The sequence below is a fragment of the Pseudonaja textilis genome, chromosome 5, assembly GCF_049901715.1.
Source record: "Pseudonaja textilis isolate UNSWEBS1 chromosome 5, rPseTex1.2, whole genome shotgun sequence".
In the NCBI taxonomy this organism is placed as follows: Eukaryota; Metazoa; Chordata; class Lepidosauria; order Squamata; family Elapidae; genus Pseudonaja; species Pseudonaja textilis.
This window is the reverse complement of record NC_141994.1, coordinates 65,614,341-65,632,312: the sequence shown is the minus strand read 5'-3', so window position 1 is coordinate 65,632,312 and position 17,972 is coordinate 65,614,341. Positions and strand designations below refer to the sequence as shown.

The 17,972-nt window shown below is 42.6% G+C and overlaps 1 protein-coding gene across 3 annotated transcripts in view; it reads right to left on the bottom strand.

Annotated features, from left to right (window-relative positions):
* Positions 1 to 6,272: 6,272 nt before the first annotated feature.
* PDE3A (phosphodiesterase 3A) overlaps positions 6,273 to 17,972 on the bottom strand; it is a 265,055-nt gene continuing 253,355 nt past the window's right edge. For all 3 annotated transcript variants that reach the window (XM_087935192.1, XM_087935191.1, XM_087935193.1), the window contains 5 exons: positions 17,217 to 17,416; positions 15,464 to 15,667; positions 13,603 to 13,758; positions 12,141 to 12,378; positions 6,273 to 6,781 (listed from right to left, as the gene is read on the bottom strand). In XM_087935192.1, coding sequence (XP_087791318.1) covers positions 6,543 to 6,781; positions 12,141 to 12,378; positions 13,603 to 13,758; positions 15,464 to 15,667; positions 17,217 to 17,416 — 1,037 coding nt within the window. In that variant the 3' untranslated portion in view covers positions 6,273 to 6,542. The remainder of the gene's footprint in view (positions 6,782 to 12,140; positions 12,379 to 13,602; positions 13,759 to 15,463; positions 15,668 to 17,216; positions 17,417 to 17,972) is intronic.

Sequence of the window (17,972 nt, the reverse complement as noted above, 5' to 3'; positions counted from 1 at the left end):
ATTGGCAACTTTAAGACCTATGGACTTCAACTCCCAGAATTCCCCAGCCAGCAAAGGGAGTTCTGGGAGTTGAAGTTCACAGGTCTTAAAGCTGCCAATATTGGGAACTCCTGGCCTAGATCCCTCGCTTCCAAACTGCTGTCCTAAAGAACCATGACGGACACTCTTTGGAAATTTCTTGCGGCTGTAGAAGGGACAGATAAAAGATAAGTGACATTTCCTTAGCTAAAATATTAAGATGGATCACTGCATCTACAAAATGGCCTCTGCATCATGGAGGAAAATGCAGGATGGCAGCCATCCTTAATGTTGTGGTGACCTTCCAGAAGAGTGACTTCCAGAATCCTCAGCAATGGCCTGGCTGTCTGAAAAATTCTAGAAGCTGAAGACCTCCCTTCTAGAAGGGGCATGTGACTTTGTGTAGGACTGCAGCGAGTCCTAGGCAGTGTTTCACATACATTGTCTCTGTGCTCCGGACTGCTCGACATCACATGCAATCAGCTTATGACAAACAAATTGATGAAGAATGGATCCCTTGAAGTAAGAGTGGAGTCCCCTCAGACCGAGATCAGTAGGCACCAGGTTCGCAGCCCATACACAATGCATTCCAGAAGAAATGGTTACCTGGCATTTCATTCACGGTCTGTCTTTAAAGTCTGATGCTCTTAAAAACACATGAAAGGATAACGATGCTTACAAAAGATGGTAAGGGTGAGAGGGATCCTAAGACGTCTCTCCAAAGTCTATCTCAGTTCAAAAAACGGGAAATTCCTTCAGACACCATAGAAAATTGCCACCACCATCAGCAGATGAACAGGTGATGCTTGCTTGAAACTTGCTCACCCAAAGTAGGGGAAAGGGAGGTGGCACAGACAGTTGTGCAATATACAGGTAGGAGTTGCATGTTGCACAAATCTTTGAGGGACATGCCTTTTCGGAAAAACAATCGAGAGCCACCAAACAATGACAGAGGCGCCTTGCTCCAGAAATTGGAAGTCTTGTTGTGGGCTCATCTCTGTCTGGATTTGACTGAATTGTGTGGAAGAACGAGCAAGAGGTCCGAGGCAGAATTCTCCAGGCTGAGAAAGAGAGAGCAAGTTCTTTGCAATGGAGGTGCATAATCTTCGGTGGTGACATGCCCAGGGTATCACAGCCTGTCTCCAAAGCAGAATACCCTTTCCTTTGCTCCATGAATTGCGGTGCTCCTGTTTTGTGTGTGCGTGTGAAGTCCTGCAGGTGCATCTAGGCTGCCAGTTGGGATCAACCATTAATTTACACAATCAGTTATTCCACTTTGACAAAACCAAAAAAACCCCCACCAAAAACCAAGGGCAGTACGGCCTTCTCCATTTCACGGAGTATTGTCTTATTTTCAAATCCTTCCCTTCCCTTTTTTTTTTTTTAATAATATCACAGGCAGCATTGTATCATCATCTTTTTTAAAAAGAACAAATAAACAAATATGCAGCTTATAAACCCAGGCTAATATTTTATGTATATATATATATGTGTGTGTATGTATGTGTATATGTATATGTATGTATGTATGTATGTATATATATATATATATATATATATATATATATATATATATATATATATATATATATATATATATATTTGTTTTCTGAGGTTCTCATGGTATTTATATGTAGATCTTTGGTTGTTCGGGTTTTCTCCGCGTAAGATTTGAAGTATCTAGGAGCGTTTGATGAAGTCTCATTCATCATCTTCAGGCTTCTGTCTCCAGCTCTGTGCTTCTCAGAGTAATGGAGATTGCAGCTGCTTCCTCCTTTTAACTGCCAGTGGGGTGGAACTTGATTGGGTGGGGGCTTGGCTGTGTTCTGATTGGGTGGGGTGTGTTCTCATTGGTAGGGGTTTGGCTGTGTTCTGATTGGTTGGGGGTTAGCCGTGTTCTGATTGGTTGGAGGCGTGTTCTGTTCAGGAGGGCTTGGTTGTGCTCAGGTTAGTTTTAGTTGCTGGGGATTTGAGCTGGAGAGTTGTGATCTTGCTGTTTGGCTTCTAGTTCGTGGTCCTGCTGCATCTTCATAGTGGGTGTTGGTTTGCTTCATGTATGGCTCAGAGGGGTTTGAAGTGGGTAGTGATGCAGCTGCAGTGCAGCTTCTGGTCCATGGTGATTTCTCATTTTCTGAATGGGTGGGAGTCTGTTTTCTACATGGAAGTGTGGTGGTGGCATCTTGTGTGGCTCTCATGGGTGTGGGTCCAGTGTCCTTCTTCATGTGTTAGGTACTCGTCTGTTCATGAGGGCGGGTTTCCAAATGGCTGGAAGGCGGGAGGTGTCATCTCGTTTGTTCATGCTGTGTGGGCGTTTTTCTATCTCTATGGCTTCTCTGATTATTCTGCTGTTGAAGTGTTCGGTTTTGGCGATAGTTCTGGTATTTTTAAAATCAATTTCATGTCCTGTGGCTTTGAGGTGTTGGACCAGGGAAGAGGTCGTTTCTTCTTTTTGATTGAGTTCTTATGTTCTTCAATGCGTACTTATTCTTCTGTTAGTTTGTCCAATGTATGTGTTAGGGCAGGCTGTGCAGGGGATTTCGTATACTCCTTGGTTTTCTAATTCGATTTTGTCTTTGGGGTTTCTTAGGATGGTGGATATTTTTTTGTTTGTGCAGAATGCTGTTTTGATGTTGTGTTTTTGGAGGATCTTGCTAATTTTGTCTGTAGTGCCTTTTATATATGGGAGGAGGGCTTTTCCGTTTTCTTGTTCTCTGTCTTGGATTTTGGTTGGGGCTTCTTTTTGGATTAGGTGGGTAATCTTCTTTCTTTGGAATCCATTGGCTGTGAGTACGTTGGTGAGAGTGTGTAGTTCGGTTTTTTGGTGTTGTTCATCGGCTAAGCATTTTGTTCTGGAGATGAGTGTCTTGGCTACGGAATTGATCTGTGCTGGGTGGTGGTGTGAGAGTGCATGTAGATAGCGGTTAGTATGTGTTTTCTTCTGGTAGATGGTGTGTCCTAGGGAGCCATCGGATCTTTTGTATACCAAGACATCTAGGAAGGGAGTTGATTGTTGGCTTCTGTTTCCATGGTGAATTGTATTTTGGGGTGTAGACTGTTGAGGTATGTGAGGAAGTTGTTCAGTTTTCTTTCCCGTGTGGCCAGATTATGAAGGTGTCATCTACGTATCTGAGCCAGAGTTTGGGTTTGTGGTCGCATTTTTCTAGAGCTTGTGTTTCAAAGTGTTCCATGTAGAGGTTTGCGATGACAGGTGAGAGGGGTGATCCCATAGGTGCTCCTTCTATTTGTTTGTATTTTTGTCCATTGTAGGTGAAGTAAGTATTGGATAGGCAGTGGTTGGTTAGATCTAGGATGTGCTTGGGGGTTGTATTTGTTTTGGATGGCTGTCAAGGCTTCTTTTATTGGCACTTGGGTGAAGAGGGATGTGACATCGAAGCTTACTAGTAGGTCGCTAGGTTGTAAGTTTTGTTTCTTTATGATCTCGATGAACTGGAATGAGTTTCTTACGTGTGAGTTGATGGATTCTGCATAGGGTTGTAGTTGTTTGGCAAGAAATTTGGCCAGGTTTTGTAGAGGTGAGCCTATGGAGCTGACTATTGGTCTGAGTGGGGTTCCTTCTTTGTGTATTTTGGGAGACCATAAAGCTTGGGGCATCTGGATGATTTTTCTCTGGGTATGATTCCTTGCTGGATTTCTTCACTGATGGGGAGGCTTTTATTTTGGATTTGGTAGTTTTTTCTAGGTAGGTGGTGGGGTCTGTCTTTAGGGGTTTGTATGTGGGGTCTTGGAGTAGGTTGGTTAGCTTGGTTTGGTAGTCAGATGTGTTCATTACCACTGTCGCATTGCCCTTGTCTGCTGGTAGGATTATTATGCTGGTGTCTTCTTTCAGGTTAAGTAGTGCAGTTTGTTCTTCTTTGGATAAGTTGCTTTTGGGTGGTTTGCTAGTGCAGAGGATGTTGGTGATTTCGAGTCTGATTTTGTTAGCATCATCAGGGTTGGTTTTGGTCAGGCTGGTTTCAACTCCACATATGATGGTTTCTGTGGGGATGTGTTTGGGAGCGACAGCAAACTTACAAACTTACAACCTAGCGACCTACTAGTAAGCTTCGATGTCACATCCCTCTTCACCCAAGTGCCAATAAAAGAAGCCTTGACAGCCATCCAAAACAAATACAACCCCCAAGCACATCCTAGATCTAACCAACCACTGCCTATCCAATACTTACTTCACCTACAATGGACAAAAATACAAACAAATAGAAGGAGCACCTATGGGATCACCCTCTCACCTGTCATCGCAAACCTCTACATGGAACACTTTGAAACACAAGCTCTAGAAAAATGCGACCACAAACCCAAACTCTGGCTCAGATACGTAGATGACACCTTCATAATCTGGCCACACGGGAAAGAAAAACTGAACAACTTCCTCACATACCTCAACAGTCTACACCCCAAAATACAATTCACCATGGAAACAGAAGCCAACAATCAACTTCCTTCCTAGATGTCTTGGTATACAAAAGATCCGATGGCTCCCTAGGACACACCATCTACCAGAAGAAAACACATACTAACCGCTATCTACATGCACTCTCACACCACCACCCAGCACAGATCAATTCCAGTAGCCAAGACACTCATCTCCAGAACAAAATGCTTAGCGATGAACAACACCAAAAACCGAACTACACACTCTCACCAACGTACTCACAGCCAATGGATTCCAAAGAAAGAAGATTACCCACCTAATCCAAAAAGAAGCCCCAACCAAAATCCAAGACAGAGAACAAGAAAACGGAAAAGCCCTCCTCCCATATATAAAAGGCACTACAGACAAAATTAGCAAGATCCTCCAAAAACACAACATCAAAACAGCATTCTGCACAAACAAAAATATCCACCATCCTAAGAAACCCCAAAGACAAAATCGAATTAGAAAACCAAGGAGTATACGAAATCCCCTGCACAGCCTGCCCTAACACATACATTGGACAAACTAACAGAAGAATAAGCGCACGCATTGAAGAACATAAGAACTCAATCAAAAAGAAGAAACGACCTCTTCCTGGTCCAACACCTCAAAGCCACAGGACATGAAATTGATTTTAAAAATACCAGAACTATCGCCAAAACCGAACACTTCAACAGCAGAATAATCAGAGAAGCCATAGAGATAGAAAACGCCCACACAGCATGAACAAACGAGATGACACCTCCCGCCTTCCAGCCATTTGGAAACCCGCCCTCATGAACAGACGAGTACCTAACATGAAGAAGGACACTGGACCCACACCCATGAGAGCCACACAAGATGCCACCACCACACTTCCATGTAGAAAACAGACTCCCACCCATTCAGAAAATGAGAAACGACTATGGACCAGAAGCTGCACTGCAGCTGCATCACTACCACTTCAAACCCCTCTGAGCCATACATGAAGCAAACCAACACCCACTATGAAGATGCAGCAGGACCACGAACTAGAAGCCAAACAGCAAGATCACAACTCTCCAGCTCAAATCCCCAGCAACTAAAACTAACCTGAGCACAACCAAGCCCCCTCCTGAACAGAACACGCCTCCAACCAATCAGAACACGGCTAACCCCCAACCAATCAGAACACAGCCAAACCCCTACCAATGAGAACACACCCCACCCAATCAGAACACAGCCAAGCCCCCACCCAATCAAGTTCCACCCCACTGGCAGTTAAAAGGAGGAAGCAGCTGCAATCTCCATTACTCTGAGAAGCACAGAGCTGGAGACAGAAGCCTGAAGATGATGAATGAGACTTCATCGAAACGTTGCCTAGATACTTCAAATCTTACGCGGAGAAACCCGAACAACCAAAGATCTACATATATATATATATATATATTTCTTAAGCTTCGTGGATACTTACATGGGTTGGAGTATTTTCCCACGTCATTATAGTTGTGCTTTTAAAGTTGTAGCAACGTTTTGGCAGAATCTCATCTGCCATCATCAGGCTTCTGTACTGTGTTCATCTGTGAGGATACAGAATACAGAATACTGATGATGAGAATACAGAAGCCTGATGATGGCAGATGAGATTCTGCCAAACGTTGCAACAGCTTTAAAAGCACAACTACAATGACGTGGGAAAATACCCGAACAAAGCTGAATGCCATACATGTAAGTACCAGAAAACTTAAGAAAATATATATATATATATATAATTTATATACATATATATATATATATATATAATTTATATATATATATATATATAATTTTATATATATATATATATATATATATATATATATATATATATATATATATATATATATATATATATATATATATATATATATATATATATATTTCTCCAATGTATTTGAAAGTTTGTAAAAATGGCTGCTTGAACTGTGAAAGCAATGTACCTCATGGGAAGAAAGGCAGGAAGGAAGGAAGGAAGGAAAACTTAAACAGCTGTAGGTGAATTACCCCATATTTCTACAGTGTTGTGTCTAAACATTGTGCTGGCTTGTATGCAAGATGTCCTTGCACCAAATACTGTACAAAATTCCTGTCACTGTCATTGGTTTGTTTCTGGAGCTGTTTTGTCTTCTTCCTCTTTGGCCTTTCCTTTCTCCTCTTCCTCCTCTTTAATAGCCTCTATTTGTTCAGAGGATGGGTGCAATGCTGTTCTTGGCTCCCCACTTTGCTTGTCCTTTGCAGCTCTCCTCTCTTCCTCTTCAATGACCTTCTTCCACATCTGATGGTTCTGCAGCAAGTGCTGGGTTATCTGGCAGTAGACTTTCCTCCTTTTCTTTCCTGCCAAAGGCAATAAGCAAACATAAAGCCTCATTCACATTGGGAGAAAAGTCTACTGAAACTGGCTTACTTCTACATAAACGTACAAAGAATAGGCAGGGCCCAACTGCAATAAAGCAAGTAAGGACCATGTGTAGGACTTAGGGTAGTTTTCTCTGTTGGGAACAGTTTGACGGAGGGAGGTTGCTGAAAAGTTGTTGCCAATTTTGAATACAGTTCAGCAAAATTGTCAGGCCCCAAGAAACCAACAATGACATGCGGAGTTACTTCTGAGTAGGTTCTTTATTGTTTCTCACCTACAGACAGAATCTTGCCACACTAAAGCAATTCTCTACATAATTACAGATATACTCTGGATTGCTAGGGAGGGACTGTCTTAACCCTCTTCCTAGCTACCAGACTATCCAAGCTCTGCTGCCTCTTTGCCCCCTGTGAAACAGCCCCTCCCTCCTGGGACTCCAGTCTACCTTCCACCACAAAATGAATTGTGAAAAAAAAAAGTCCAGCAGCAATTTGTATGTCTGGCATGAAACAACCAGTTTCAACGAATACACATCTTTCCCGTTCCTGTATCTAACTTTTGGGTGATGAGGTCATGACATGATTTATTGTCCCATGTTTGACCTTGCTTTGCCCTTGATGCCCAGCCTATAAATCTCTTGCCAATCTTACCAACTGACCAATACTTATCAGTCAAATACAATAACATGGAACTAAGGCGTTGAGGAAACAAATGCAAGGATCATCTAGTCTGAGGGTGTCAAACTTGATTTCATTGAGGACTTCATCAGGGTTATATTTGACCTGGGGGGGGAGGGGAGGGGTTAGTGTGACCAAAGTGGGCATGGCCAGCCCGACGTCACTCGTGGTGGGGATGCCTGTGGTGGCCTGAGTGTTCAGCCAGCAAAAACGGGCTCCCAAACTTGGTTTTCGGCCTCCTGCAATGCTCTGCCAGTGAAAATGGAGCTTGGGAGGGCCGCACGCGGCGCTTCCAAGCACTATTTTAGCTGGCAGAGGCACTGCGGGCTGGTCCTTTGCTGTTTCTAGGTCTGCCATGCGGGCCAGATCTAAGCACCTTGTGGGCCAGATCCTGCTCGTGGGCCTTGAGTTTGACACCCCTGATCTAGTCCAACCAATTAAATGAATTAAGTTAACCAGAAACTAAAGCTTCAGCTGATTAAGCTACGACTTCAAAAGGTTTACATTCTGGTGCTTTGAATATGCCAGATTCTACCACTCTCTGGATCTGCATTCCTGTCTTTACTAACTTGCATGATGAACTTTTTTTTTCCCCAGAAGTTTGAATAAAAGGAAACAAAACCATTAGGGAGGAAATATTACTGAGGAATGTTTTGTGTCGAAGAAATGTGTGCTTAGATTAGCACTTTGGGAGCCAAACTCTTGAGTCCTTCAAGTTTTTCAACTTCAAACAAAGAGCTTTTCACCGTGGGACAGCCCAAATCCAGTTCAATCCTTCCTTAGAAAACTTTCCGTTCCCCGTAGGAAGCCTCCAGGTTTAATCAGAAGCAACTTCAATTCTGAACCAGCCTTCCATAATAAAACATACCCTCTCTGGTTTCCTGGGAGATAGCCCCTCCCATACTTTGCAGGGCTTCAGAGAGGCCAGAAGGGTGTTAATCACATCCCACATTTGGTTGGCAATGATGTTAGGAATGGCTAATGGACAAGGGAGAAGGGGCAAACCAAGAACATGTTGGCTTGATAACATCAACTCTGATATAATGTTGAACATCCATCAGTTGAAAGCTGTGCTTGACAAAATAGCATAGAGACCATTTGCCTATAATGTTACCCAAAATTGGACATGACTGAATGGTTAAAACAACAACAATTGTGCCGTATACATTGAGGACCTGTATACTGCATGAGTCAAAAAGAGGGCTGTGAAAATATCTCCAGACCTCTTACATCCTAGACATAAATTGTTTCAACTTCTATCCTCAAAATGATACTATAGGGCAGGGGTCTCCAAACTTGGCAACTTTAAGACTTGTGGACTTCAACTTCCAGAATGCCTCAGCCAGTTGGTTGAAGAATTCTGGGAGCTGAAGTCCACAAGTCTTAAAGTTGCCAAGGTTGGAGACTCTTGCTATAGGACACTGCACACCAGAACAACTAGACACAAGCAGTTTTTTTCCTGAATGCCATCACTCTGCTAAACAACTAATTCCCACAATACAGTCAAATTATTTACTAAGACTGTGTTACTATTGCTCTTCTCATCCTTCCTAGTACCTGTCTCTTCCCACTTATGACTATAAGGGTGTTGCTTGTATCCTTACAATTTATATTGTTTTATTTGTTTCCTAGTATGATTTGATTGCTTATTAGTAACCTATGACTATCACTAAGTGTTGTATCTTATGATTTTTGAGGAATGTATTTTATTTTTTATGTACACTGAGAGCATATGCACCAAAGACAAATTCCTTGTGTGTCCAATCACACGTGGCCAATAAAGAATTCTATTCTAACAAAACATTTTGCTGGATATCATTTCACACATACTCGTTGTGAGTTACTGTAACGCCATTTGTTGCCTTTGGTTCATATCATGTGATGAGAGATTCTGGAAATGCAAGGACCGTGAAAAATGGACATGTGCTACATGTCCTATCTCCCAGGAAGAATATTCCATTTTCTTATTATTTCTTGGGGGTGTTTGCCGACATGCTTTCTACTGTGACTTGCTAGAGTTGTCCTTTGGTGAGTAATACTTTACCCATCCAAGGTCACCTGAATCTGTAATTCTAAATAGGTTTGTGATTGTCGTCTTTAATGTAGACAGATTGAAGTGCCTGGACGGAGAAACCGAGGAATTGCACACAACTCACTATTTCTTACCTCGAAGCTTGATCTTGGGAAGACTGAATTTGAACCACGTAGATATTTTTGCCCCAACAATTCAGATTTTTTGAAGTATAATTTTGAATGAACGAATGCTGCTTTGACTTGCGTGTCACTCAATCAAAGTTACAGAACATGCAGAAGGACTGAGTAAGCACATGTGTCGAAATGGGACTGGGTATTGTTGGAAGTCACCCATCATTTTTATTTATTTCATAAATTGTGATGTTATGTTAGCCAGGATACTACCGTGTGTGATCAAACTAGTGGTTTGGCTCCCGAGGAGTTTAATTTGTTTGGTTCATGCTCGTGTCCTATCCAGAGTAGGGGGAAGATTAACTCCACACTCAGCAAGGAAAGCTGCCTAGAGTCACTTCAAAGCTAGATTGGGCGGCAAATATATAAATTTCTGTCATGCTGTGGAAATCTTTGGACATAAAACTGTTCTAGGTAGAGGTCAGAGAGAGTGAACCCTAACCCTTGCGGGACAGGAAAGAGAGCCTCTACCAATGAAATCATCCCAGGAAAATGGTCTGAGCCAAGGGCAAAAATGTAATGTGGATAAATACCTCAGACGAGCCCACCTCCCAAATCACATGAGGAAAAAGAGAGGGAGGAGGGAATGTGCATTCCGACTTGCAGGATTCTGCTTTACAATCAAAGTAATACTGATATACATGGCCTGAGTTTTCTAGCGTGGTCCCCTGGGAATGACTGGCCTCAACAGACTATTCTCCATAAATTCCCCGTTAATTCAATCAGTCAATCAGAATAGAACTGGAAGGGACCTTTGAGGTCTTCTAGTCCAACTCCCTGATCAAGCAGGGGGCCCTATTTTATTTCAGATAAATGACTGTCTAGTCCTTTCTTAAAAACCTCCATTCATGAAGCACCCACAACTTCTGGAGGCCAGCTGTTCCACTGGTTAATTGTCCTCGCTGTGAGAAAGTTTCTACTCAATTCCAGGTTGCTTCTCTCCTTGATTAGTTTACATCCAATGTTTCTTGTCCTGCCTTCCGGTGCTTTGGAAAATAAGCTAAACCCCTCCCTCTTTGTGGTATCATCATTACTATTGTTGCTATTATTATTATTATTAACTATTGGTTAAAGATGATAGGTATATCTCTCTTCAACCGGTGAAGCTATTTTGACACCAAAGACAGGAAAGTGCTTCTCCTTGGCAAAACCGGTAACTTTAAATGAAACAATCCATAATTTGTTGTTTGTGAAGAATGTTCAAATAGTTGAGGCCAACACCTTGTTACTTAATGATGGAATAGGCCTTGTGGAGATGCCAAATTTTTCATTAAAAAAACAAAAACGATTCATTAAAAAAAAATCTGACCTTTAAGGGTGGCCCAAACCTACTACCTAAATTGGCCACTTCACTGTAACTAAGAGCTGAATTGGTTGTAAAGGAAGCAATGCATGGAGACATTGGAGAAAGCTGTCTGGTCTACAACAAGACCTATCCATTTATTCACATTCCCACAAGCAAATACTTTTGACGGCTTCATTCTATGCCACGATGGGCAGGACCGACTTAAAAGTAAGGCGCAAGCTCCTTTCTGACATTCTAGAGATGTCTTTCCTGACAGTCCCCAAGATTTCCCTCTCTCCATCCATCACTGTTTCTCTCCCTCTTTCCCACTTTTGCTGGAGTTTTCAATTGTTTGCTACCAAAAGTCTTTTGTAATAACTTGTATGACACTCAGAGCAGAGCAGCATCTAGACATGTAGTTGCCCATTTGTGGTTTACAATTTGATATCGTGTCTCAGATCAGACAATGTGGATAATCATAAGAACAACCCAAAACCCCACATAACATACTTCCAAGAAATCCAGGTGAGGGGTCTTCAGTGCTCTCTGAGCTTGGTTGTTTTCTTGCAGACGTTTCATTACCCAACTAGGTAACATCATCATTGCTATGGTAGTAGATTAGCACTGATGATGTTGCCAGGTTGCTTTACATCGATTATCTTGTTGGTCTCCTTGCCACAAACCATAAATCTGACTCAGAGTAACTTTTTGCGAAATGACAGGTGGTATTCAGCAGGTTCTGACCAGTTCTGGGGAAATCGGTAGCGGAAATTTTGAGTAGTTCAGAGAACTGGCAAAAACCATCTCTGATTGGCCCTGCCCCCATCTATTCTCTGCCTCCTGAGTCCCAACTGATTGGCTGGGTCTTCTTTGGTTGCCCTGCACAGGAGAACGGAGCTGGAAAGCAGGTTAGTAGGGTAGGGAAGGAATGGGGATTTTGCAATAACCTTCCCCAGGAGTGGGGAAGGGAATGGGGATTTTACAGTGTCCTTCCCCTGCCACGCCCACCAAGCCACGCCCACTAAGCCATGCCACACTCACCAAGACATGCCCACAGAATCAGTAGTAAAAAAAAAAAAATTGAATCCCACCACTGGTGGGCATGCAGCATTTTTATTGGGAAACCAGCGGGCCAGAGGCAAATGAAATGAAAACCTAGGACCAACGTACTTGCTTCGTGGCTGTCACAGAGGTCCGTGTCTAGGGAATCCTCTTCGTGTTCATCTGTATCTCCCGACTCATCGTTGTCTTCAATCCATTTACCTGGCATCAGTCCTGCTGAGTCATAGGAGTTACACAGGGGTCCCACAATGTGAGTGATGAAGGATTCTTGGAGTTTTGCTAACTGCGGAGCAGAGCGGTCCATGAAAGGGCTGATGGGGAGACCTAAGCTGGCTTCTTCATCACCCTTGGGAAACAGGAGGCACCGTATTAATCCAAGGCAATTGGGCTGATTTCCAGTTCCCTGATGGGGCTAAGCCACCCTTTCTCAACCCTCAGGCGTGTTATGTTGGATATTCCCAGATTTCCAAAATTCAGGAATGCTGGCTGGGAATTCTTGGGGGTTGGAATCCCAGAAGGCCTGGCAGGAGCCAGATTGAGAAAGATTATTGTTAAGAGTGGTTAGAGCGCAGTACCGCAAGCTACTTCGGCAGCCAGCTGCCTACAATTTGGCAGTTCCAATCCCCCCAGGCTCCAGGTTGACTCAGCCTTCCATCCTTCCGAGGTGGGTAAAATGAGGACCCGGATTGTTGGGGGCCATACGCTGACTCTGTAAACCGCTTAGAAAGGGCTGTAAAGCACTATAAAGCGGTATATAAGTCTAAGTGCTATTGCTATATGCATGTTTAAACTGCTACAAGACCGAGCATCTGTATTCAAATGACATATTAAAACTCCATTAGTTTTAACCTTAGGGGTGCTTTTATGTCTGTGTTTTAGTACGTTCTGCAAACTTGTTAAAACAGCTTATGGTTCAGTATGTTACATGGATCCAGGAAGCAGATTGTTCCAGGAATTGGGCTGTGTGTGATAATCTGAGCACAGCTGTTTTGTTTTTTTCCATCTCATTGTCCAGCGTATAGTTCAAAGTATTGTATGAACACTGAAAATGGGTTATTTCAAGAACTAGTTTAGAAGGGTTGTGTGAACAACTGGCTCTCTTGTGTAGCCTTAAATATTTCTTAAAAATGGAACTGTAAACCATTGGAAGGTTGTTCAGGGAACTACGTTTGATTACAAGGAAAGAAACCAGCCTAAAAAAGAAAAGAGACATTAACCAGAGCAACAAATCCACTATATGATCAAGGTACATAATGGATGAGGTTTTTTTTAAAAAGACATCTAAGTCATGCTTAGGTGTGGGTTTTGTTTTGGGTGGGTATTGTTTTGGGGTTGTTCTTTATTTTTTTTGCATTTTAAAGTTTTGAAACACGGACGTAACACATTTGATTATTTAGAAGAATGGATTATGAGGAACTGGTTTCCCATGGTTTATGGAAATAATTTGTTATTGTGAATTGTCCAAAGCAAAGTCCCTTCCATTGGAAAATAAACTAAAGACTAAAGTGATAGGCATTATTCATAAGGTAGTTTAAAAAAAAAGTTGTTCACAGCAATTGTATCTTCTCACCTGTTCATAAAATTCATTCACGATGCCCTCTGTCCACTTTAGATGTAAATCTTTGTACTTGGCTGGACCATTGATATCGGCCAGTTTGATGCACATCTGACAAACCAATAATCGGTCGTTCTCGTTTGTCCAATCAATGCCTGCATCGTCATTCACCTGGCAGGTAACGTATTACTTTGTTGTGACAAAACATATAATGCAATTCCAAAGGTGAACATGATGTATATTGTGCAAGAACCCTTTCCTGTGTAGGGATTATTATTTGGATGTATTATGCATTTCCTCGGTGTACCACTATACTGCTTTATTACTACCGTCCTTTTCTTTTTAAACTTCTCTGTCTTGCTTCTAGCCCTAGCAATTTCTGGTCTTCCTCCCATACATGTACTAATCAGATCTGATTCTGCTTTGGTTCTGTTGTGGGTGCTCCATCACTGGAGATTTTTAAGAAGAGACTGGGCAGCTATTTGTCCAAAATAGGGGTGTCAAACTGGATTTCTTCGAGGGCCGAATCAGCATTGTAGTTCTCCTCTGAGGGCCAGGTGGCTGGGGGGGAGAGGGGGCCCGTTTTTGGCTGGCAGAGTGCTGCTGGAAGATAGGGAACCTAAAAATGGGCCACGGGGGGGGAGGGCACATGTGCCCCATTTTGGCCAGCAGAGGCACAGCAGGCCAGTCCTTTGATATTTCCAGGCCGGCCAGATCTACATGCCAGATTTAAGCACCCCGGCCCGTGGGCCTTGAGTTTGACACCCCTGGTATAGTGTCTCTTGCTTCAGCAGGAGGTTGGACTAGATGACCTCTAAAGTCACTTCCAATTCTGTTATTCTCTCATTGTGTTATCTGAATCACCCTTCTTCAGATTCTTTATGGAATATGATAGTCTTGCACTTGATAACATTGTTCTTTTATCTGTAATCTTCTTGGTTGCAGCTCCTTTCTGATAAGACTTGGTGGAAGGAAGAACACTTCATCTACCGGGGAGGTGGGGAGGGGGGGTGTCTGCTGGAGAAAGGCTAGCTTCAGGGAAGCCCTAACATCTGCCCACCACACTAATTTGGATTTGACTGACTTTCTCATCCTTATTCTTCCCTCCACTAGGTAACTTTTCCTTCTATGTCCCAAAGCTGCTTTTTCAAGAAGCAACTGGACTTCCTTTGTTTTTCCTTGAAGATGTTTCGCTTCTCATCCAAGAAGCTTCTTCAGAACTGAGAACTGAAAAAGCTTCTTGGATGAGAAGACAAAACAAAAACAAAAACACATACTATTACCCCCTTAGTTGTATACTGGCAAATATATCTCAGCAATCATAACTTTCCCCATTGCGAAACAGACCTAAATTTTATAAACTTCTGCATCTACTTGCAATCCAATTTGATCTGTTGTGTTACTAGTTCAGTGGTTCTGGAGCTCACTCAAGTGGGTGGTTTTTTAATTTAAAAACAAACCAACAAATATGTCTATGGAGATTCTCAGTCATCCAGGTTACAATTGTCTCAAAAGTGCTTTTTCAAAAGGCAACTGGACTCTTTTCAAGAAAAAACAGTCCAGTTGCCTTTTGAAAAAAACACTTTTGGGAAAAACAAGCAAAGAAACAAACAAATAGCATATCCTTCCTTTCTTTTAGGCTAAACATACCAAATCATTTTAGCTGTTCTTCGTACGGTTTAGTTTTTAAGCTGCTAACCCTCTTTGTTACTCTTCTCCACACTCTTTCTTTACTAGTGTGAGTAGCTTGGTTCCAGATTGCTATTCTTGCAACATTGCATGATTAAGCCCTTCCATTTATTCCATGTTTATCCCTTCGCTGATTTTCTAGGCTCTTATATAAAGAACCTTAATAAGACACAGGGATCATGTTTACCTTGGCATTGAATTTAGCTACAAAATCAAAGTGCTTCTTCAGATCAGTGGCCAAAATGGCCTCGATGACAAGGAAGCGGAAATGCTTGAACTCCACATGATCAAGATGGATTAAAAAATTATATTCTGGCCTGGACATGAAAAGATTCCATGCAGCCGCCGCATGATGGTTCTCCAGAACGGAACGGTCATTATATAGAACAGCCTATATACAAAGAGAGATGGAGAGAACGTTTATTTCCACAAGTTCTGAGAGATGGCAGGTCTGCTGAAACCTAAATAAATGATATGCATTCCCAAAATTAACCACATTTGCATGAAAGGGAATTTGCTTTAAAACTTATTAAAAAAAAAAAAAACCAGAACAGAATGTTGTCCAAACTCTCAAGAGTGAACAATAGTCATTGTGTACTTATTTAATGATGAGGCCAATGCTGTGCATGTGAATATCCTATCTTTTACTGAACAATCATGTCCCTAGAGATCTGAAAATCTCTGGCTTCCCACATTGCTATTAAATCCCAAAGGAGAGCATCAGATTTTGTTCTAGAATTTTAAATGCTTTATATGTCGTATAAATAATTAAGTTGTATAACTAGTAGAATGTTTGGTATATGAATATCTAAACCAGGGATGTCCAACCTTGGCATTTTGAAGACCTGTGGACCTCAACTCCCAGCATTCCAATGCTGGCTGGGGAATTCTAGGAGTTGAAATACACAAGTCTTAAAAGTTGCCAAGGTTGGACTTCCCTGATCTAAGCAAACATACACATAGCCTCCTCCCACCGTGCAACTGTGGAGGGAACCTGCCTCTAAAAAATTGTTAGAGCATTTATTTCCTCTAGAGAAATCACCACTCAATTTCTCTGTCCACAAAATGGGCAGAGAATCTAGTCCCAGGAAAAGCAGCAGATGGCTTTACTAAGCTCATGGAGAGTTACGTACAGGTAATCCATACTTTACTAATGTTATTGTCATGTGATCCTGCCACTTAGTTCCAGCTGCCAATATTAAGTGAATTCCACATGGTTATTAAAGCAAGGATGTGGTAACCATTTGAGACCTCCTACCAGCTTCCTACTTGTCTTTGTTTGTTGGAAACCAGCAGTGAAGTTTGCAAATGGTAATCACATGGCCGCAGTATGCTGTGATGTCATTATTGTGGGCCAAATTGCAACCATTTGACCTCAGGGACAGCCTCAACTATGAGGACTGGTCAGGTCTCACCCATTCAGCACCATTGTAACTACAAATACCTGCTGAGTAAGTAGTCGTTAAGCAAGGACTACCTGAATATGATCGGTGAACTCCATCAAATTTTCCAAATTACTAATTACAAATAACAGTTTTAGTTGTTCCACACACCTGATGAAGAGAGCGGCTCACAAAACCTTATGCTCTAGGGATCTCCAAATTGGGCAATATTAAGAGTTGTAGACTTCAACTCCCAGAATTCCCCATCCAAACATGGCAACTTTAAGAGTTGTGGACTTCAACTCCCAGAATCCCCATCCAAACATGGCAACTTTAAGAGTTGTGGACTTCAACTCCCAGAATTCCCCATCCAAACATGGCTACTTTAAGAGTTGTGGACTTCAATTCTGGGAGTTGAAGTCCAGCAACTCTTAAAGTTGCCAAGTTTGGAGACCACTGCCCTAGAATAAAATTTGGTAGCCTGAAAAAAGTGCTACAAGGTTCTTTCTTATTCTTAGCTGTATAAGCAAGGTGTTCCTGTAATCCCAGCCCACTTACCTGAGGAGCGCTAGTTGCCACCAAGAAGGCATTGGTTCTCCCTGGGTGATCATAGTCATGCATGGCAGCCGCTACATAGAGGGCCATCAATTCAAGGGATGGAATATTGCCCGCCAAGCACCCGTAGTTGTCATCTGTGGGCGTGTACGTTTTTGACAATACGTATCCCAAGTGGCCGTGGGGGATCCCGCTATCTGAATCTGGGCAGGAAATCAGATTATTCACAGACTGTTCCTTACAGAGGCAATGTTTCTCTGTTCTGATTTGGGCTCACAAGCCTGGCTTAATCAAACATACCATTTTACAAGAGTCTACTGCAGGGGTGTCAAACTGGCGGCCCGCAGGCTGGATGAGTCATACACAGGTCAGAGGTGGGTATTCAGCAGGTTCTGTCCAGTTCTGGAGAACTGGTAGCGGAAATTCTGAGTAGTTCGGAGAACCAGCAAATACCGCCTCTGACTGGGCCCGCCCCCATCTATTCTCTGCCTCCGGAGTCCCAGATGATTTTGTTGCCCTGCACAGGAGAACAGAGCTGGAAAGCAGGTTAGTGGGGTGGGGAGGGAATGGGATTTTGCAGTATCCTTGCCCTGCCCTGCCCACCATGACACACCAAGCCCACCAAGCCATGCCCACAGAACCGGTGGTAAAAAAATTTGAATCCCACCACTAGCGCAGGCTACACTCCCAGGCCTGCAAAGGCAAAAAAAACCCACCGTGATACATCATGTGATGCGATCAAGTTTGACACCCGTGGTT